The sequence below is a fragment of the Aquarana catesbeiana genome, linkage group LG05 (assembly GCF_042186555.1).
Source record: "Aquarana catesbeiana isolate 2022-GZ linkage group LG05, ASM4218655v1, whole genome shotgun sequence".
NCBI classification, from domain to species: domain Eukaryota; kingdom Metazoa; phylum Chordata; class Amphibia; order Anura; family Ranidae; genus Aquarana; species Aquarana catesbeiana.
The window spans coordinates 219991540-220015373 of record NC_133328.1 but is presented as its reverse complement, the minus strand read 5'-3'; the positions used below and the strand labels follow the sequence as shown (position 1 = coordinate 220015373).

The window sequence follows — 23834 nt, the reverse complement described above, 5'->3', positions numbered from 1 at the left end:
TATGGGATTGTGAGCCATTAGCTGCCCCCTTATGTCTACAATTGCATCATTACCTTACCCTACATATCAATTAACCAAGATTACAATCAATTATCATAGAGACTTGCCTTTTTATGAATTTGTTTTCTACAGTATTTACAGTATGAACTAATCATGTTATTGTATTTCTGTTTTATCATATATACAATTGGAGACTTGCCTCTAATGAATTTGTTTTTTTTATAGTTACTAGTATGCATTATGTTATGATTTTTACTTCTGTCATAATTTATATACCATTAAACCATTTAATGCCAATTGATGCCATGTGATGCTTCTATGCAACATTTTTGGTTCTATTATATTTTGGGTACCTGTCATATTCATTGTCATCGTGTTATCTCCTGGGGTGCATGTTTCATTTAAAGTTCCACCTTTTTTGTTTTTTGTTCAAATTATCGGGGATGGAGGCGCTTGGCTCTACACACCTCGCACCTCATACAAAGTTCCACCCTGCTGTTCTGTTTTTAAACTTGATTCTGGAGGTGCGTGACCTTTCTTTTCAGAATTGCATCATATGCATAGGATTGCCACCTCATCCCTTTAAACCCGAACACATTAATTACACAGTTTCTCTGGCTAATTTAATGCAGATAAGGCACCAAGTGAGTGGGAAACCATAATACTAATGAGGCCCATGATGAAATTGAGTTTGACACCATGCTCTAGATGAATCATACAGGACTCTCCATGCCCCCATGTGACAGTGGTGGGCCAATCACCACAGGGAGTGAGTCATATTGACCCTCTATACCTGGAAGTACCAGGTAATTTCCTCACCCCCAGTGGCTGAATGGCGCAGTGGGGGTGTAAAATAATTGGTGTGCTGCTGGGAAAAGGAGCATTAAAGAAATCTGTTGCTTTGTTTTACGCATGATGAGCAGGCTTTAGACCTAATAGTTAATGAGGGTGGAAGAGGATGGACAACTTGTCAGAGCTTCAGTATCAGAGTTTCCCACCCATTCTCTGTGGTGCTCCAGAAAGTATTTAAAGATATGTACATGCATTGGTGGGTGTGTGCTTTACATTTAGCATGATTAAGTAATATTGTCTGGAGAAAAATAAAACAATCATGAATAAATCAATACTCCCATAAAAGTTTTGTATGGCACATTAAGCAAATGAATTGTATTTACTGTACTGCCAAACCATTAAAAGTAATTGTGCTTTTTTGAATAGGCACACAGTAAGATGAAAAGGATTTTTTATTATTATGTCTAAATTCTCTTCATGATTTTCTTGACACACCTTATTTTTGAATATAAGAAGATATTCTGAGAATAAATACACGAAAACAAATATTTTGTATATCAGTACATTTTATAAAAAAAAAATAAAAAAAATGCTTTATAATATGCTAACATTTAAATAGAGTAAAAAGCATTTTTGACATTCTTACCTATTTGGGATTGGGCAACCATTGTTGAATTGCGATCGCACAGTGGAGAAAACGGAAGGCCAAGTTCTGCTTCTTTATCACCCTGAAAACAGTAGTATACTGAGCTTGAAGTAATAATTACATTATATAAGGACTAGATTAAAAAAAAATACTCCAAGCCAGGTGCAAGTAGAAAAGCCCTGGGCAAGCAGATTCCACAGGGCAGCCTTTCTCAACCTTTTCAAAACCGAGGAACCCTTAAAATAACTTTCCAATCTTCGGGAACCCTTGCTAAAATTTACCACATCTAGAACTCATAATACATTAGTGTGATGGTCAGTGGGGAGAATGCTCCTTACGCTTGTGGTCATTGGGAAACATTACATTCCTACAAATAGCTAAAAGGATCAATGGCGTCAGTGGAACTTATCTGAGAGGCAGACGTTTCTTATTCCTCAAGGAACCCCTAGCAGCCTATGAAGGAACCCCAGGGTTCCACGGATCCCTGGTTGAAAAACCTTGCTGTAGGGGATTAATAGGATCTACCCATTCTCAAAGTAATTGCACTCCACTAGGGGTGCATGTAATAGTTACCAAAAAAGGCAAGTATTAAAATAGCCCAGTGGGGTCACAAGGGGGAGAGGAGGTTGATTTAGGAAGTGGGGTGCACAGAGCCCAGGGATGGGTATTTAGGTGTCTAAACCCCAATGAACACAATTTCTATGATCAAAAGACTGCAGCAATGCTCCAGCATATTCTACTTTTATGATCAGTTAATGTTTCCATATATGTTAAACTTAATAATCTTAATACCTGCTCAGAATGAAAACACAATATTTTTTGCATTTACATCTCATTTATTTTACTTATTGCATGAGGTATTGTTTTTTCAAACAGATATTGAGTTTTGCTGGTAGGTAATGAATATGTTAATAATGTATTATTTAAAATGTAAGGTCAAGCAATGACATAAGAATTATTTAGAAACAAACATATATTTGTGTAATAAAAACCATTAACACATCTGCAATTATATGAACAATACAACAGCTCAACTCATTTTTTTGAGGTTTAGGACTTCAAACTTTGTTCTGTCAGTCTACTTTGACCTTGAAAACAGTAATTTTTTCCGGTATTGTTATTTGTTTATCTTTATGTGTAATAATGTTGTCTTTGTTTGACTTAAGGTACTGATTTACTGTTTACTTATCATCATTCACTCGTTTTTGTCAGCATTCACTATCTTTGCCAAAGCAGTTTACCCTTCCCAGATAACACTCAAGAGACTAAGTAAAATATGTACATATCATCTAAATTTCCAGGCATCCAGAAGTGTACTATAAATCCTACAGCATTTATTCTGCACATGAGAAATACGTTTTGCCATGACCCTCACAAATTCACTAAAGGGCACATTTTTAACCTCCCTGGTGGTATGATTATAACATTCAATAATGTATTAAAATTAAAAACACTGAAATTTGCTCAATTGCAGAATTATCGCTGTCATTACTCTTAGTGTCTGATGACGAATTTCCCCACAAATCACTATCGCTCAATTCTGTCAGTCCATCACCTTTACCCTCGGCTCAATTAAGTTATTCTAATTTACTATCGCTGTTTTCTAGCTGGTCTAAAACCACTTTTGACGTAAAGGGACACTGTTTGGATGCCATGGACATTCTCAAGTTTCCAGGCAGAAAGAACAGTAGATATAATATAAAAGTGCATGCAGGGCACTGGACAAAGCACTAGGGACAAAAGGGAGGTGAAATGATTTGATACAGTAATGTAATCTTACAGATTACAGTGTACTGTATGTGTTTTGTGTTTTTCACTTTTTTAAATTCCCCGTGTGTCGCAACACTCACAGGGGATGGAGCCTAGAACACAGAGCATCAGGCAGAGGACACAGCCCACAGGCACAGCGGGGAGACATCGCAGGATCCTGGGGACAAGGTAAGTAACTTTCCCTGGATCCTGCGATGCAATCACGAGTGTGGCTTGGGGTTACCGCTTTTGGCACTGAAAATTAACCCTGAGCCACACTCGGGAATACCGCTAGGGAGGTTAAGGTAGTGAATGTGACCTTCACTAGTGGTTAATCACTGTAATTTAAAAGACATGCACCTTAAAGATTCATCTGTACTGAATGTTTGATGAATGTCAGATTGATTGATTTATAAATATGCCCAAGTCTTATTTGTAGTTGTAGGAGGTCGTTGCCTTAAACTTTTAGGCTTCATGTATACGGGCCGTTTTTACAACCTCTCCCGAATGATTTAACTTGACAGATAGTAACCCACGTTTAAATTGTCCGTTTTGCCGCATTTACATGCAGCGTTCGCGTTTAGAAGCGTTTTTTTTTTTTTAATTAAAATTTTTAAATAGCCTAAATTGGCCTCTGGCCAATCATGGCTCAGGGGGACTAAGTACGCGCCGCCACACTATATACGGCTGCTTACACAGTGCCGTATAGTGTGTTATAGTGGACAGAGATAGAGAGATTGAGCTAGATTAGGCTGTATACACTCTATATTCAGTCAGTACAGGCAGTGTATTTGATCTAATCAGTCTGTACAGGCAGTATATTTTATATATATATATATATATATATATATATATATATATATATATATATTTTGCATTGAGCGTAGCCTATATATACAGTGCATTCGGCGGGGTACAGTTTCTAATACAGTGCAGGCGCTGTACACAGTATATAATACAGTGTATACAATTTCAAATACACTTCAGGCGATGTACACAGTATATAATACAGTGTAGTGAGGTGTTAAAAAAAAATACCCATCATGTCCGGAAGGCCTCCAAGGAGAGGCAGACACTCACAGGCCACTAAAAGAGGGCAAGCAGCCTCTGAAATAATATTTAACAGCAGGGACCGTTCCTGAACCCAACAAGCGTAACTGTGAGGCGTTACCGTGTTCTGGCACCACCAACACCTAAGGCCCAATGCTTCTGCCCCTGTTTAATAGGGGCATGTAATTACAATTTTTGAAATAATATTTAACAGCAGGGACCGTTCCTGCACCCAACAAGAGTAACTATGAGGCGTTACCATGTTCTGGCACCACCAACACCTAAGGCCCAGTGTTTCTGCCCCTGTTTAATAGGGGCATGTAATTACAATTTTTGAAATAAAATTTAACAGCAGGGACCGTTTCTGCGCCCAACAAGAGTAACTGTGAGGGGTTACCATGTTTTGCCACCACCAACACCTAAGGCCCAATTTTTCAGCAGAGTATATAGTGCAGTTCAGAGTATATAGTGCACTCAGTGTAGTGTATATATAATACAGTGCAGGGTATATAGTGCAGTGTACAATATATAATATAGTGTATTTAAGTGGTTAAGAGGAGCCCTATGACAGAATTAAGAAAAAAACGGCATGAGTCCCCCCGTCCATACCAGGCCTTTTGGGTCTGGTATAGATTTTAGGGGGGACCCTCACGCCATTTTTTTAAAAAAATGTTGGCGTGGAGTTCATCTTATTATCCATACTAGACCTGGTATGGACTGGGGGGAACCCACGCTCTTTTTTTAAATGATTTTTAATGTATATTGCTGGGATCTGGCAATACATTACAGATGTGAGCAATTCTAAATGTCATTTTTTCTTTTTGTAAATTTTGCTGCGGTACTTTTCTAAATATGGGAAAAATGTGCTACTTTACAGGCAGACTAAGGGAACCCTCCCCCAGGCACAATATTTAAAGGAATATTTAATTTTTATTGTTTCACTTTAAGCATTCTTAAAATCCCTGCTCCTAAAAAAAACCCTTTTTTTTGCATTGATACATATCCCTTGGGGCAGTACCCGGGTCCCCATACACTTTTTTTGGCAATAACTTGCATCTAAGCCTTTAAAATGAGCGCTTTTGATTTTTCGCATGTTCACACGAATTTTTCATCTGTTCGCAAGTTCTGGTGCGATCCGAACCGGGGAGTGTTCAGCTCATCCCTAAACACATGCACTTGCTGTACAGAGAATGTGAGAGGGAACCTTAACTAGCAGTGATTCTGAAGACTCCTTCTGTGCGCACACGTTCCCCTCTCACATTTCATTTCACAGTTTGTTGTACTCTTTATTCCTGGCTTGATTAAAGTGTTATTAAGTTAAATCTCTAATAAGGTAATTAAAGGGGCTGCCATTGTCAACCTTCTGAAAATTCTACCAACATGCAATCCTCAGTGTTGCTAGTTTTCATAAAGGCATCATTATAACTAATGTTACTGTCATGTTTCCGTTTATGACTTCTAGAAATTACAGAAAAATGAGTGTTCAGCAAAACTCAAGACAATTATTTAGCTATTTTTTTTTAAACTAGCTGCGTACATTTTATTTAATATTTAATGCACCATTAAGCTTTATTCCAGGCTTGTTTTAACAAGGGTTTTTTTCTTATAACTTTATGTAAAATAACCAGTAAATAGACAGTAAATACCTGTCTAAAGAATTCTTCTAACAAGGACATAGTCCACCTGTGATGGAGGTCCCAGTTTTTTGCTGGATGGCTAATATCTGCTGTATGCAACAACAATGATAAGGCTTTCGGCTTATCAATCCTGTAAATTGAAATAAGTGAACAAGTTAATTACAGCAGTCTGGAAAGCAAGAAAATATTTTGTTGTGTTCATTTAAAATGATGTTAAAAACACCCACTAAACTTTATATTACATAGTTATACATAGTTGCACAACCCATTTTGTAATTTGTAAAACTTACCTTTTCATTGCAGTTATTAGTAGCTGTTGTGATTTCCTAAAACTTTAAAAAATTAAAATGACAACCTGTGAGTGTTCTGTACATTGTACATCCCCAAGCAATACACCGAGGGATGGGCAACAACATAGCAAACAGGCCTACAAAAAAAGGGTCTACAGTCTTGAAACACTCAGATGACAGCTTGAAACATCTTCTGACTGAAGGATGTATCGGCTAAGGCCTGAATATTCACCTGGTAAAACGTTGAGGAAGACTAGGTGACAGCCTTGCAAATATGAGAAACATGTGCTTGATGCTGAAAAGTCCAAGAGACCCAGACACATCTGGTAGAAAAGGCCCTGATATGGAAGGGAGGAACCTTTTCCATGATGGCATAAGTCCAGTAAATAACTGCCACCTAGCAATGGTGAAAGAGAAAGCAGGATGCCCCTTTTTGGGACCTTTAGGGGGGGACAAAGAGAGACTATAGTTTTTCTGACGGAAGATGTTGCAGCTAAGTTGACACGAACTGCTCTAACCCCATCCAGGTAGTGGAGTAGAGAAATCTTCTTGACTTGCTTTGGGGCAGGACATAAGGAAGGGAGGATATTATACTTGAGGTGAAAAGAAAAGGTCACCTTAGGGAGGAAAAAGGATCTGGGTCTCAGGGCCAACTTGTCTCTATGTAAGATAAGAAAAGGCTCCTTATAGGTAAAAAACATCAACTTAGAGACACGCCTGACAGAGTTTAATGATCACCTTTCTTTTTGAGATCCCCCAAAGGGAGGTCTTTGAAGAATCAAAAGTACCAGATTCGGTGGGAGACATGGGAGGTTGAAGTTGAAGATTGACAAAAGCAACATGAGAATCAGGGCCCTGGTAATCCTCCTGTATTGAACTGCAGTATACCTGTGCTGACTCACTTTATATTGTAAGAACGCTGTACAAACTGATGGTGCTATATAAATTCTGCATAACAATAATAATATTTCCCTTCAAAAAGGTCTTCACAAGAGAATTGGAAGCCAAAGCTTTCTGGAATTGGATGAATAAGGCAGAAACCTGTCCCTTTAGTGTTCTAAAAGCCAGATGCTGATCCGGGCCCCACTGGAGGTTGACTCAATTGTATATTTCCTGATAACCACAAGACCAGGAACAGGGAGAGACATACAATATAGGGATTTACACTGTGCCTTACAAGGAATATCACAATACCATAAAAATAAAAACAGTCACTTTTATAAAAAATGTAAGATCATAAGGAAAGCTAATGAGGATCCATCAATGCCAACTTTGCACAAAAATAGTGACACATATCACATCATAACTGGAAGATACAAAATCCCAGATTGATCCATGACACTGTCTTGAGCTTAATTCATGGCATCTAATGTGTTTCGTCAAAGAGGACCAGCTCATTAGGATCCACAACGTTTAATGACAATTGATGTAACTGTATACTACAAAATAAAGGGAGATCTTCAAACCACCGAAGACCCACAGCCCAGTCAAAATACTGAAAAAAAATGTGCAATTACCACTAACTGCATAGAATGATCAATGCCACCATCTTATAAGGCTATCAGTGTCTGTCAATAGTTGAGTACATTTGACTTCTTTCAAGAGCAAAAAGATGATCTTCTACCCAAAATAGCAGACATTCCACACTTTACTGTAATCCCGCCATCAAACGTGGCTGCATCACATCACAAGTGTCACCAAGTTGGAAATGGCATATCTTGGGGTTAAGATATAGCACTAGAAAAAGTATGCCTTCCAGGTCCGATGGTGGATCCTATGAGATGTAGTCTTTCTCACCTTGAGTAAGGGGGAAATGTCAAAGTCGAAAATGCCACTACCTTTATGACCTGGGTTTCAAAAGCCATGTCGTGATAAAAGCCAGCGGGATAAAACAGAGGCCCCTGTTTGGAAAAGACCAAGGCTTGTTTGCCTATGAATGTCTATGTACTAACTTCTCCTAAGCCAGCCTGGGGCAATGAGGGTCACTGGAAGCCAGTCTTCCTCTATCTTGCAGAGGAGTCAAGGAAGAGTCCTCACTGGAGGCAATATACACCAGTCTGTACGTCATCACCACTGCATCCACCTCAAGAGCTATGGGATCCCAGAGCTGGCCACAGACCTGTATAGTTTTCTTTTTAATCTAAAGGAAATGATGTCCACACCTGGTGTTTCCTTTTTCTAACAGAGGATCAGGAAGATCTGAGTCCAGATGTTAGCCACTCAGGAATTCCACGTGCCAATTTCCAATCCTAGTATATACATAGCAGAAAGAGTTGGAATGTGGTATATCACTGGGGAGAAAATCAGGCTTGGTTCCTTCAGGGCTACCCAGCTTCTGATACCCCCTGGTAGTTTATGTATACCACAATTGTGGCTTGCCTGACCGCACCTTGACAGGGTGAACATGTAGGAGGGGAGTCCACTGTAGGAGAGTCAGTCTGTTGATCCGAATGTTGATGGGGAGCATTGGCTCCTATGGAGATCAGCTTCCCTGGACAGTCTGCAAATTGTAGACCCCACCCCTGCCCATCAGGCTTATGTCCATGAATACCTCATTCCCCCTCCCTGGATAATGTTATTTCCAGGATTCTAGGGCTAAGTTGGAAATCCAATATGCCGTAAAGATTTTGCATGACTGGACAGTGATAGTGGGCAACCCAGAGCAATTCAAATTTGATTTTAGGTCTAAAATGAAGTGAATTCCTTTGTTCTGTTTTGGAATAGTAAATAGGTTTGAGTAAAATCCCTTGAACCTTTCCTTTGCAGTAATAGAGATTACCAATACTAGTCTCTGAAGTTGACTCAAGGCAGCTTAAAAGTCTACCTGTCTGTGGTGTGAAACTGGCAGCTTGGAGGTTAGGAAATGAGGAGTGGCAGGGATATAAATTCTATTTCGTAACGCCTCGAAACTTCAGATTGGACCCAGAGTTCTTGGACACCTCTGATCCAGACTGACCCAAATGCCAACATATGTCTTTCCACTCTGAAAAGTAAAGTTACTCCTTCATTGCAAAGAGGGCTTGTGAGTAGGTTCTGAGGGTTTTGGGGTTCAAGGCGTGTGATAAAAGGATGGACCCACTTTTGACTTACAGGAGAATGCCTGGGTGGGACGACAGGACCCCTTTCGATGAAAAGAGGTAGTATCTATAGAAGTAGTAGGCTTAGGCTGTTTTTATGGTGTATAAGCGCTTTTCCCCCTTTTCTTGATACATTTATAAATTTATCAAGTGATTCACCAAACAGGTGTTCACCATTGAAAGGTATGTGTAAAAGATGTCTTTTGCAAGCAGGTTCAGCTGACCAAGCAAAGTTATGCTCATATGCATAGGGAGCAGTGTCATCTTAGGATAAATGCCTGGAATTTCCATGTTCTCTCTGTGCCTGCATGAGTTTCTTCTGGATATTCGAGTTTCCTTCCACACTCCAAACACAAGATACTTCCTAGGGAACATTTATCAGCTTTTTCTATTAGAAACGAACACTTCTCACATCGTTATAATTTATTAGATTTCCGGTACTTCCCATTTAGCAATTGTCTGACATAGTAAGGCAAAAAATAATAATATTTAGAATAATTAAAAGTTTGTATCCACTAAATTTCTCTATTTGTGAGATCTCCTCAGTGTAGTTCCTGGCACCTGTCCTGCTGTCTTGGTTAATATTTTTTTCAAGAGAGATTGTCAAATTCTACAATTATCTTTCCTCTATCTGGATGTTCATAAAGCTTTACTAAATGAACTCAACTGAAACCGTAGTAGTAACTATTTAATACACAGAACTATAATCAGGGGAATTTATAAAGAGTGCCTATGACACTCTTTAGAACTCTGACGTGCCTCCACACGACAAATGTCAGTGTAGACAACAGATTCATGTACCTATGTGTAGAAAACTCCTGCGCTGTCAAAGGGATCCTATACTAAGGGGACACTGCTGCAACACACAAGACTGCTCCAAAACATACAAAACAATAATAGACTAAGAAGGTGGTGGCTGCGCTGTGATAGAGAGGGGGGTGGGGTGGGGGGGGGGGGGGTTGGGATGAGGGGGGCTAAACTAGATCGATAAATAACAAATGACCTGAAAATGTGAATAAATCATGTAAAATCGTACTCACAAATGCAAATAAATAAATAGAGTGTACGCACAAACAAATGTCACTAGATGATATATAAAAAATTAACCGTGATCAAACCAAAATGAAAATAAAATAAAAATAAAGATAAAAAGGCTGGAAATGTATACCAGCAAAGAATGTGCAGGGGTATGTGAATCTGCTAAAAAAGGAGCATAAATCCAAAATTTATCATAATATCATGAAAAAGTCCTCCAATGAAATAAGTATAACCATGTGTATATAAATAAAATAATCAACTGATGATATAGGTACACACGTGAATAATAATTGACAATGTGAATAAAAAGTAAGTATAAGTGTCCATAGAAATAGTCCCAGTGATTAGTGTTAGTGACCCGCCAACACTTGGCGAAAAAATACAATAGAAAAAATAAAAATAAAAATCACAAGATGACGACAGTCCCACCACCAAATGTGACAATCCTGGATATAGATAAGATGATGATGAACCAGGAGGAAGGAAAAAAACAGTGTGCTGACAGGTGGGGGCACCTTCGTGTTCCCAGGCCCTTTACCTTACAGCTGTAAGGTATACAGCATATGCAGAGGAGACCTCGCAGACGGGGAAATCCCATGGTACAGCAGGTGGCGTTGATTGGTGATGCCGTATATCATATGTAGAAAACAGAGAACGAGTGGTATATAGTATGATACCGTTTGATGTAAGGATACAGGTGGGGGAAAGGGGGGAGGAGGGGGGAGGGGGGGTTGCACTCACTTTTAGACAGTGAGCGCACGCCTCAACCCACGAGCGCCGAGCTCGTATAATCCCAGGCTCTAGATCTTCTGAGGGATTCTCCCCGCTTCCAGTTTCACCACCCGTTGTGCAGAGTTGTTTAGTGCGGTATATAAAAAACAGAAACCGCACATAGCATAATCCCGTATGTCATGTAATTTATTGAAACACTCATAAAAGTTCATGCACTTACATTTAAAAGCAGCTGGGGGGTAAAACATCTACGAGCGCCGAGCTCGTCACATCCAGCTAGTGTGTGGCAGCGTCCCGTGCTCCTGACGCGTATCGTCACGTCACGTGACTTCTTCAGAGGATCCTTCTCCAGAGGATTATTATTCACGTGTGTACCTATATCATCAGTTGATCATTTTATTTATATACACATGGTTATACTTATTTCATTGGAGGACTTTTTCATGATATTATGATAAATTTTGGATTTATGCTCCTTTTTTAGCAGATTCACATACCCCTGCACATTCTTTGCTGGTATACATTTCCAGCCTTTTTATCTTTATTTTTATTTTATTTTCATTTTGGTTTGATCACGGTTAATTTTTTATATATCATCTAGTGACATTTGTTTGTGCGTACACTCTATTTATTTATTTGCATTTGTGAGTACGATTTTACATGATTTATTCACATTTTCAGGTCATTTGTTATTTATCGATCTAGTAAGGCTCATAGGCAAGGATAATATGAAGCATGCAGGCAATACCCTTCGCTCCATATGTCACCATCTTGACACCATCCATTTGGCCTGCAGTGGAATTTCCAATGTATACTAATGGCTTACCTGTGGAAACTGAAAGGCTCGAAAACATACAAAATGGACCCATACAGCTTTTCCCATTTAACCATTTCAGCACAATGGTATGGCTCAGGGTGTCTATTAATAAATCCCTTCAACATATCTTCTAAAAAAGGATGTTACATTTCCTGGCTAATTTATACATTAAAACTATATAGATATAGATATCTATCTAGATATAGATAGATATCTATATCTATATAGATCTCTCTCTCTCTCTCTCTCTCTCTCTCTCTCTCTCTCCCTCCCTCCCTCCCTCCCTCTCTCCCTCCCTCCCTCTCTCCCTCCCTCCCTCTCTCCCTCTCCCTCCCTCCCTTCCTCTCTCCCTCTCCCTCCCTCTCCCTCCCTCCCTCTCTCTCTCTCTCTCTCTCTCTCCCTCCCTCCCTCTCTCTCTCTCTCTCTCTCCCTCCCTCCCTCTCTCTCTCTCTCTCTCTCTCTCCCTCCCTCCCTCCCTCTCTCTCTCTCTCTCTATATATATATAATTTATATTTAGAAAATGTTACAATTAGCAATTTTCTTGATCAGTTCCACTATAAAATGGGATATAAATTGTAATCCTTACATCTTTGAACCTCCTTTAAAATAGAAAGTGCTAACTTCAGAATTCCTAACAACTTTTGCAGGTTGCCTTTGAGGTACAAGAAAATAAACTATACATATCTGCTGTGACCTTTTACTGCAGGACATCAAAACAAGGTTACTCACCCTTCTGGTTGCGGCAAAGCATTCTTCATTGCTTTGATTTGTTGGAAATGACAGGACATATCTGTAGCCAACACCATCTCAATCACCAAAGCGCGGAATTCCCTTCAGGGTTGTCATAAGGCAGAAAGTAAAAGAACGTGTAAGGCATTAGTTTTTCTTGTGCATATGCTAATTGTTTGTGACATTTTGACTGCAAACCATATGAGACACAAACTCCTTGCAGATATCTTTATTCCAAGGGAGGTAAGCTCATTCTTTTTTAATATCAAATTTAGTGTGAGCAAGTTAGTCAGAAGAATAACTCTGGCTAAAATTAATGCACGTAAAGAAGAGGCATTTTTATACGGCTGTCTTTTTAATAAATGTAGGTTTCATAAAATAAAGGATAATATGATTTGCTTTAAAAAAAACTCATTTTTTTTAAATCCTGAGATGTTCTGCTATACATTTAGATTTGTTACATACACTAAAACTGCAAAATAATTTACTTACTGTTGAAAAACATAGGGAGAGAGGTATGCAAATCAAATAGCAATTTTAGTGAATTGAGGGAGAATCATATAGTTTTCTAATCAGGTACTGCTTGAGTCCCTACAGTTCTGAGAAATAAAAATGTATATACAGTATTAGGACCCATCTGTGAATGAATAATAGATGTCACTAAGTTCAGAAGGGCCTTCACCCTAAAATGTTTGTCTCAGTGAAAAAACTGTGCAAGTGTTTTGGAAACTTCTCTGGTTTGAGCTGAAAATGATTTTTCACAAAAATGACCACTTTGATTTAATTTTCTTGAAAAAAATCAGGTGGCTTAGTTTTCTAAAAAAAAAACAAAAACAACTGTGATCATCAAGTTAGCACTGACATGGTGATCAGTGCTTTGTTGAATGATAAAAATGATCCTTACCTAAAGTGCTAAAGCAAAAGCTAATCCTAACACTCTCCCTAATGCCAACACTAATCCAAATGAAAACCCTATTTGTTTATAATAGTAATAGTATAATATACTCATGTGATTGTCTTATCAGTTCTATCATGTAGTTGACAGCTACCAATGCAATTCTTTCAAACTGCATGTGCTATGTACCTACCAGATAAAAATCCTTTATTTAATAAAAAAACAAATAAGTTTAAAAATATGTGAAAAAAAAATTAAGGAACCATGAAGATGATACACAGGTATTAATTAAAGCCTTATACATAAGCTGTACCTGTTTATCTGCAGTCTTTTCTCCTTCACAGCCTTCCAAACTACACTTTTTGGATGGTAATTTCCAGCTTGCAGGGGGTAGGAATCTAATGTCACACACTGTACAGCATAGAGCTGAGTGTAATCTGAGACCTAAGTGAAGGGAAAGGACCCCCCTCTGTACACAGCCTTACTGGGAAACATGCACATTTGAGGTCATGCTGTGTGCTGGGGGGAGGGGCATCTCCAAGGATTGCCTTATGTCTGGAAGTATCTCTTGCAGATAGCAGAGGAAGAAAGGAGCAGACAGGATACACACTGAGTGCTATGGACTGCGGTAAGTACACACTATATGAACATATGCTTTTTCATTTTTTATTTCAGAAGTATACAACCACTTTAAATGCTTAACCACCTAACACCAACAATGCTAACCCTAACTATTTGTAAACAGTCATGTGATTGCCTTATTGTTGTTATCAGCAAAGCTACCACTGTAACTCTTTAGAGTTGTATGTGGTGTGTACTTACATTAATTTTCTTAAATGATGTAAAAAATTCAATAAAATATTAAAAGTTGTAATATGTTTGAACATTAAAAAAGGGAAAAATTAAAAGAGTTTATTTAACTCTCAAAGCCCATTGTAGCTTAACAATCAACAAAAGCCTTCATTTCAACTTCTCCTTTGACTTCAATGCATTTTACCAAAAATAGTATATTTTGCCACAATGTGTGAATCTTTGCCAACATTTCAGTAAAATGAAAACATTTCTTTGGACACAATGGCCGGAGTCAACAATCTTTAACATTACAGGGACATTTTCAATCAATTTAAAGGGGTTGTAAACCCTCATGTTTTTTCACCTTAATGCATCCTATGCATTAAGGTGAAAAAACTTCTAACTTACTGTCCCCCAGACCCCCCCGTTTTACTCACCTGAGTCCTATATTCCCTGCCGTAGATGTGCTCTTCCTCTCTGCCCGGGGTTCTTGGCTCTTGATTGAATAGATTGATAGCAGCGCAGCCATTGGTTCCCATTGCTGTCAATCAAATCCAATGACCCGGGGGGCGGGGCCGAGTCCTACATTCGGCGTCTATGGATGTCAAATGCTAGACTCGGGAGCGCACCTGCAAGGTAACCCCCTGGGAGAGCGCTTCTCCTAGGGGGTTATACGATGCTGGGAGGAGCTACCAGCTCCATTGGGGCCACTCTGTGCAAAAAGAACTGCACAGTGGAGGTAAGTATGACATGTTTGTTATTTATAAAAAATAAAAAACAAAGCCTTACAATCACTTTAAGACATAATTAAACAGAAGAATGCATTATTTTCTGTAAACAATTCACATTGATAAGATGAGCATGTCCATAATATAGATACTTTAATATAGCCCTTATAAAATTATTTACTGGGGATCTCTGCAAATTACAGATCAACACTACATCGTTAATCCTCAATCCAATCTGCAACAGTTACAATGTAATATAAGTGGTTTTGTTAATGTGGAGATATATATATATATATAATCAAATTATATATGAATCCTTAACCACTTGCCTACCGGGCCCATTTACCCCCTTCCTGACCAGGCCAATTTCAGCTTTTCAGTGCTATTGCACTTTGAATGACAATTGTGCAATCAGGCAACACTGTACCCATATGACATTTTTATAATTTTTTTTTTTTTTAGACCGATAGAGCTTTTTTGTGGTATTTAATTACCACTGGGCTTTATATTTTTTGCTAAACGAATGAAAAAAGACCAAAAACTTTTTCTTCATTTCTGTTATAAAATTTTACAAATAAGTAATTTTTCTTCTTCATTGATGTGCGCTGATGGGGCTGCACTGATGTGCACTGATGAGGAGGCACTGATGAGGCTGCAGTGATTGGCACTAATAAGCTGCACTGCTAATCAGGGCACTGATTATCAGTGTAAATGTGTGCTGTCACAGGATAGCCAATTATCGGCTTTTCTTTCCTCACACAGTGACAGCACCGAGGAAAGGAAATGCTGATAACCAGCATTTGTTTACATGGGATCAGCTGTGATTGGACACAGCTGATCACATGGTATAGGGCCGCTGTGATTAGCCCTTTACCTCGATCTACAATCATAGAGTATGCATGATGTGTGGGGTTCTGGGAGGACATTAATAGATGCCCTCCCAGAACTGGACAACTGCGCTGTAGCTGGTTTTCATCTATAGCACAGTGGGCAAGTGGTTATTGATTCTAGAGTGTGCAAGGCAATACTAATGCGTCGCACTGTTTGGCAGTCTTATGTGGCCTGATCCTAGTTTTGTTCAATAACTGGGTTATAATTGGGTCACAAGGCTTCTCTCTAGAAAACGACTTTCAGAAAGACTGGATCTTGCCTCATTTTCAGATGGCATAGAACCATTTGAGTTTCCATGCAACTCCCTCATCCATTTCACTCTTGCCCTAGTCCTTATGTCCAAACATAGGTTTAGGGTGAGCTGGCTGGATGTGGTTAGATGGTGGGGGCATATTTTTTTTTTTTTTTTACAAGGTAGTAAAGGTGTTTTTGCTGATTTATACCCACAGGTAAGCCTATATAAGGCTTACCTGTAGGTACAGTAAATATCTCCTAAACGTTTACCATTTAGGAGATATTTACTTAAAAAGGAAGTAAAGTTTTCCTCTTTAACCACTTTAGCCAAGGAAGAATTTACCCCCTTAATGACCAGAGCACTTTTTGCGATTCAGCACTGCGTCGCTTTAACTGACAATTGTGCTGTCCTGCGACATTGTACCCAAACAAAACTGACGTCCTTTTTTTCCCACAAATAGAGCTTTCTTTTCGTGGTATTTGATCACCTCTGTGGTTTTTATTTTTTGCGCTATAAACAAAAAAAGTGCGACAATTTTGAAAAAAACACTTTTTTAACTTTTTGCTATAATAAATATCCCCCAAAAATATATAAAAAAAATATTTTTTTCCTCAGTTTAGGCCGATATGTATTCTTCTACATATTTTTAGTAAAAAAAAAAAATCGCAATAAGCGTATATTGATTGGTTTGCGCAAAAGTTATAGCGTCTACAAAATAGGGGATAGATTTATAGCATTTTTATTATTATTTTCTTTTTACTAGTAATGGCGTTGATCTGTGATTTTTATCATGACTGCAACATTATGGTGGACACATTGGACAATTTTGACACATTTTTGGGGCCATTGGCATTAATACAGCGATCAATGCTATAAAATTGCATTGATTACTGTAAAAATGTCACTAGCAGTGAAGGGGTTAACACTAGGGGTGCTCGAGGGGTTAACTGTGTTCCCTGGGAGGTGATTCTAACTTAAGGGGGAGGGGACTGACTGGAGGAAGTGACGGATGGTGGTTCCTAGCTAATAGGAACGCACAATCTGTCACTCCTGTCAGAACAGAACAGGCCAGTGGTCATCGCGACCAGGCCAGTGGCCATCACACCAGCACCCAGCTGTGCATCTTGCGCGCCTGCTATCCCGACCCCGCAAGCCGACGTACAGCTACGACGGCTCACACAGGGGAGCCAATCTGCCACAGTACAACTGCGGCGGTTGGTCGGGAAGCGGTTAATTGTGCCTACAGGTAAACCTATAATAAGGCTTATCTGTAGGTACTGTAAATATCTCCTAAACTTGCAGTTTAGGAGATAATTACTGTATACCCTGCCACCTATGTCATCGGCGCATGCACATGTGCACTGAAGGAACGGCCTGCTTATGCCGTTTCTTCAGGGCCAGTGCTGAGACCGGCAGATCCCATGAGCATGCGCGGGAGTGACATAATCGTGGTTTTCGGCCAATCATAGCACTGGAGCCCGCAAACCCACAAGTAACTCCAGGAAACATGTTGGCCCTGTCAGCGGTGTGCCAGCACCGATCCAGGGCATTGTTCTAAGGTAAGTATTTCATAATGAACTAGTATGTGATGCATACTAGCTCATTATGCCTTTGTCTTGCAGGTTTTTTCTTACATAGTTAGGTGAGGTTGAAAAAAGACACAAGTCCAACCTTTTGAGTTTTTTTTTTTTTGGAGGTTTACAACTTCTTTAAGTAGCTCTGGTGAATGTGCACTGCGCTGTCAATGGACAGCATGCCGTCCATTGTGAGAGCTTTGCCGCGGCCGTGACTCCCGTTGCATGCACGGGAGTGACAACATCGCGCCCCAGCCGCAGATGACCGCAGCCTGTGAACCCAGAAGGAAGACCTGGTGAAGCTGGAAGCCCTGTCAGCGGTGACAGCTCGCCTCTGGAGGGCTTCATTTTCAATTAAGTCTTTCATAATGTGCTAGTATACAATGCATACTAGCACATTATGACATTAACTTTCAGGGAGAATTTTTTTTTTTGCGGTTTACTACCGCTTTAATGATAAAAAAAAAAAAAAATTACAATACTGTCTGAAAATACAGCATCCCCTGTTGTGACAAATTATGGTATTGAGTAGCACTGTAAAGAAAATTGCAAGAAAATTATCACTGTTGTGCTCATACGCTTCCTTTAGATGGCTATTACAGGCTGTTTCTGATGACACAATGTTGTAAAGGAAATGCTGGGACAAGAAATGCAGCATGAAGAAGCCTGCCAAGGGTCACTAATAACCAGAAATGGCACAAATTCTTCCAATACAAAGTTTGTGGATATTTACATCAGGTGAATTGACATGATATTGATAGAATCCTGGTTTATTTGAATTGTGTCCCTCTTCTCTAACTATTTACCAAGGATTGAGACAAATAATATTTTATTATTTAATTTACATTGTTCTATTTTTATATTGTGCAATGGACTGTTACATCTGAATGGACAACATGTAAATAAAAATATGCTGTAAAATATAGCTGTATAGACTCGTAGATAGGATCATGCACGCTGTACAGTATGTTAACCTTCTGCCAGGCACCTATGAATTATACATGAGAATTAATGAGTGCATGAACATTCCATCCTACGTGCTGACGTTGTTAGCAGCAGAAAGACTGTATAAAGAACCTGTTGGACTCTGGGGGCCTGCTGTAACATACTGTATAGTGTATACTCTTGATTCTGATCACAGAATGACAAGTGTGACTATTTCTGCAGTAATATAGGCCGCCTTTTAAATGAGAAACGATGGTGATGATGTCGCACAATAGCAAATCACAAATTATAACTCAGCAGTTTTATGCCTATGCTCTGATATCATTAATTCTGTATAGCGATAAACTGTGAAATGTGCACAATTTTACATTTCAGCTATATTTTAATCAAAAGTAGTGGATGATTACTGGCCCCAGTGAGAAGTTAAAAGGGTTGTAAAGTCAGAAGTTTTTTTAAATCTTAATGCATTCTATGCATTAAAATAAAAAAGCCTTCTGTGTGCAGCAGCCCCCAGCCCCCCTAATACTTACCTGAGCCCCATCTCTATCCAGCAATGTTGTAGGATTGTCTCGGCTACCCGGGACTCCCCTCCTTATTGGCTGAAACAGCAGCCCGGCGCCATTGGCTCATGCTGCTGTCAATCAAAATCAGTCAGCCAATGAGATGAGAAAGGGGCGGGGCCAGGCCACAGCTCTGTGTCTGAATGAATACACGGAGCTGCAGCTCGGCTCGGGTGCCTCCATAGCAAGCTGCTTGCTGTGGGGGCACTCGTCCGGAATGAGGGGCCAGAAGAGCTGAAGAGGGACTGGAGAACAGGAGGATCCGGGCTGCCCTGTGCAAATCCACTGCACAGAGCAGGTAAGTATGACGTGTTTATTATTTTTAACAAAAAAAAAATGAGACTTTAAAATCACTTCAATGACCTCTGCTCATGAAAGGGTTAAAGACTAGATACCCAAACTTTGCAGCACCAGTATGAATCAGTAGACTTGACAATAACAGTATAACAAATTGGCTTACATAAAAGTTTTTTTTACTTGTTAAGACAAAAAAAGTTTTTTTATTTTGTGTACTGTAGTTTTAGTAAAACTGTGCTCATACTTTATATCCAACTGTAATTTATTTTTGTTATTTACATATATTAATTTTAAACATATAAAACAAACTTTTACCACATATTAATTCATTATTTTATACACAGTATTGCACTGTGACACCTGCAGCTCTCTGGTATAAACTGGCAATGTGCCTCTCTTTGTGTGAAGTGCAGTGATGGATAAAAACAACAGGTTTGTTTGTAAACAAACCCATGTGATCATAACCTGATTGGAAGCCAATTAGAATTATAATTTTAAAACAGTGGCTGTCAGTTCTAAATTAAAATATACCTGTAGATTAACATACTCCTGAAACAAGGAACCCTGCCTGAAAATGTTACAGATTATGGGTGTGTTAAAGAGTTTGCTAGCCCAAATGTGCCTGCTGTACCATGTACTTGTATGACAAAGTATCTTGTACTCTTCGTATGCTTCCTTTATGTGAAATCCCTAGTGTTCCTGCCAGTCCCTCTGCTTTCCTATAAAAAAAAACTGATCACACTAAGCAGGAGATCACACTGCGGTCAGTTCCCAAGCTCTGCTGGGAACTCTGTGCGTTCTCCTCCAATGAGCAGACTTGTCCTGACACCCCCCCCCCCCCCCGCTGCACAGCCATTCACTGGTTCACTGGGAAGCTCAGCGTACTGCTGCTCCCCCCCATGCCCCTATACAGCTGAGAATAGAGGGAATGTGATCACTTATAAAAAAGGGTAAATAAGATATTTATGATGTATTTTTATATCTATACAAAAATGTTTTGCCTTTCATTTCTATTTTAAACTCTAATGGGTTGTTTTACAAGGTGATCGTTTACAATCACTTTAACCCAATCACTCCACCTAAAGAAAATCATCTAGATATCATCAAATCTTACCATGAATATGTAAAATCACACTACATAGAATGGTAAAGGGTTTGAGCAATATAAACTTTCCAAAGTTTCTAACCCTCTCTTACTGTGCTACATAAAGTGTTTATGTTGTGTGATGATAGCTAACGGTCTTTTGGGGTGAACAGTTTCATTTGGGGATTTTGTATAGATAGTGTGTGTGGTTTTAATACTGGAAACACAATAAAGCTGGTTGTGGCCAGTTTAAATTTAAACTGCTATTTGGACCCAGACAGCATTTCCAGCATTCAAACAACTTAGACTAGAGTCCTTCTCTGAAATAGTTGAACAACTTCAGAAAGCATGAACTTTTTTTTAACTCAGGATGCCAGCTCAGGGTGTTTCTTTCTCCAGATTGTTCCTCAAGTATTACCACAGTTGTGTACTGTCTGTGATATTTTTTAATTTGCACTAACATTTAAGCCTCGTACACATGGTCTGTTGGACGACCGAGCGTCTAATTTTTGTTCAAAGGGCATGTGCAGGATTTTGTCTAGCATACTAACTATCTGCAAATTGTCGTTTGACAAACACAAACGTAGTGATGTACTATGAGAGTATAAAGAGGAAGTTCATTTCTCAAGCGCCACCCTTTGGGCCCTTTCTGCTAATTTCATGTTAGTAGAAGTTTGGTGAGCATTAATTCGCGATTTTCAGATCGTACAAAACAAATGCTTTTTAAAATACATTTGGCATAACAACATGCAAAGCAGCTTCATTATTATCCCATTAAAGAAGATGAGAACTTTGACATTTCATTAATTGCCCTGTCACGATTGTTAATTCTAGATTACGAACAGTAGTTTACAGGACCAAACTTTTCCCAGTCATTCCTTGATTCCGAGAATGCATGTTTGTTCTTTCGACTTTTGTGTGACGTATTTCTGTACTGACCATAAGAAAATCAGACATTGAGTTCACATCAGACAAAAATTTTATAGCCTTCACATCCAGCTTTTGTCTGATGTAAAAGTCAAATCGTCTGTCAAATGCACCGTACTAACGATCCGAAAATCCACTGACAGCTTGTCTTCAGAATTTTCCTTTCTGATTTTCGTACCGTGTGTACGAGGCCTAAGGAGAAGCTTTCAGGTGTATACCCACTTCTTTTTAGTCCAAGCATTACTGATACACAAATGTATGCAAAATGTTAAGAAAAAATCTCTAGGAGCAAAAAATAATAACATTAGATAAATAAATAAAAGTGAGAAACTTAGTAAGATAAGGAGTAGAGAGCTATGGGCTATGGAAAGAGAGGGGTGGGGGAGTCACCAAGGTTAGAATAGTCATAATACTATTTGATGGTGATGTATAAAGCTAAGTTCCACGTGTTAGCCATTATCTCTTGTGTCAAACAGAAATATAACATCGCTCACTGAATGAGCTTTCTAAATCACTATCAGGGGCGTAACTACAGGGGTTGCAGGGGTCGCAATTGTGACCCAGCCCCATGCACCAGGGGGCCCTTGCATTTCCCCTGTACATCTGGATAAGAGGGTGTCATATAGAGGAACCAAGTCCCTCCATTTTTCTCTTTCAGTCACTAAAAGCCTGCTTTTTTTCCTCTCCTTCCCGCAGGCATTCAGCAGCTACAGGAGGAAAATGAAGAAGAAAGGTTTCTCAATATGCTGCCTCATAACACTCCTATCCAGCTTTCTCTTCTTACTGCTGCCCCCTGGCCCTCACTCATCCCCCCTCCCCTCCCCGGCTGCTGTGGGGGATGTGTCAGGATGGAGATGAGGGAAGGGGCTGTTAAATGTGTAATTTACTGGCCCCTTCCTTTTCTGAATGGACAAAGTCAGTGATGGGCACCAATCACTGACCATGTCCATCCATAGCTGAAGCATTGTAAACTGTGTTTACAGAGCTTTTCCTGTCCATTCAATCTGTGTAGCTGAAGCTGCAGAGATGGAGATTGAGGGCTATGTCCTGGACCTGTTTAGACCCCTGATATTTCACCCGCCAATGGTGAAATTGTTAAAAATAATAAAAATAAATATAGTGTAAAAAATAAACAAAATGCCTCTAATTACTATCAAATAGTTTTATGACCATTCCCACCTCTGTGACTCTTCTCCACTCTCATTCTATAGCCCACATCACTACTCCTTATTGGACAACCTTCTCAATTTGTTTTACCCTTTGCATGTGTGTTTTTTTCCCAGAGAACATATTTGCAGATTGTCTTTAGCATTTTTCTAAACCTAAAAAGGAGTAGATCCCTAAAGCTTGTCCTTAAAATGTAACTGTTACTGTAAAAAACATAAATAATCACAGACTGTATAACTGTGCAATAATATTGCTAAGTCACCTTCCACAATTATTGCAAGAGCTTTGTACAGGCATTAGTGATGGGAAAATCTACCCAGTTTTGATTTGCCATATGGTTTCATGGATGGATCTTGTTTGAAGTTCTGCAACTCCCACTAAAGTTTGTGGTATGAATATTGTTATTAAATTCTATCAATTTTTAGCGCTAATTGACAAACTGTCAAAAAACACTGGACACTACTTTTGGCATATGTAATAATCCAAACCATTTTTTTTTAATACTGTACAGATTGTAACATCACAGCCTCTCCTCTCTACCTCTGTTTCATCCAATCAGAGGACATGTTTAATTCACTGGAAAAAAAATACAAGGACTAGACCCAAATTTTCTCGAGGCAAAGAGGGGTTTTGCTATAAAAATTAGGATAAAGCAGTGTAAAATTGTCCAGCAGCAGGGCAGTTTATTAGGGATAGTAGGCCTAACCTTTATTTATGGGGATGGGGGGGGGGTGAGGTAAATGTGAGTGATAAATTGTGAGGTACAGCAGCAAACTGTAAACACAAGCTTTAAAAACATATGAATTACTTTGAGCACCCCAAACTATCAACATAGAATGCAAATTGAAAAAAATAAAAAAATAAAATTAACCACTTGCTGACTGTGCTATAGCTGAACGACGGCTACAGCGTGGTCATACAGTTCTGGGAGGGTGTCTATTGACGTCCTTCCAGAACCATGCCCCCTGCTGCACTCATCCTGCGTGCTCTGTGATCAAGGTAATGGGCCAATCACAGCAGCCCTTTACCACATGATCAGCTGTGTCAAATCAAAGCTGATCACGATGTAAACACACTTGCCGGTTATTGTCATTCCTTTCTCACATGAGGAGAGGAGAGTCGGTAACCAGCCAGTGTGAAAGGGGACATCTACACTGATAATCAGGGCACTGATAATTACTG

The 23834-nt window shown here is 39.3% G+C and overlaps 1 protein-coding gene across 1 annotated transcript in view; it reads right to left on the bottom strand.

Moving 5' to 3' along the window:
• Nucleotides 1-23834, bottom strand: part of PDE1C (phosphodiesterase 1C) — a 1091434-nt gene that overhangs the window by 76241 nt on the left and 991359 nt on the right. The window contains 3 exon segments of the mRNA XM_073630562.1: nt 1439-1520; nt 5884-6004; nt 12558-12659. Coding sequence (XP_073486663.1) covers nt 1439-1520; nt 5884-6004; nt 12558-12659 — 305 coding nt within the window.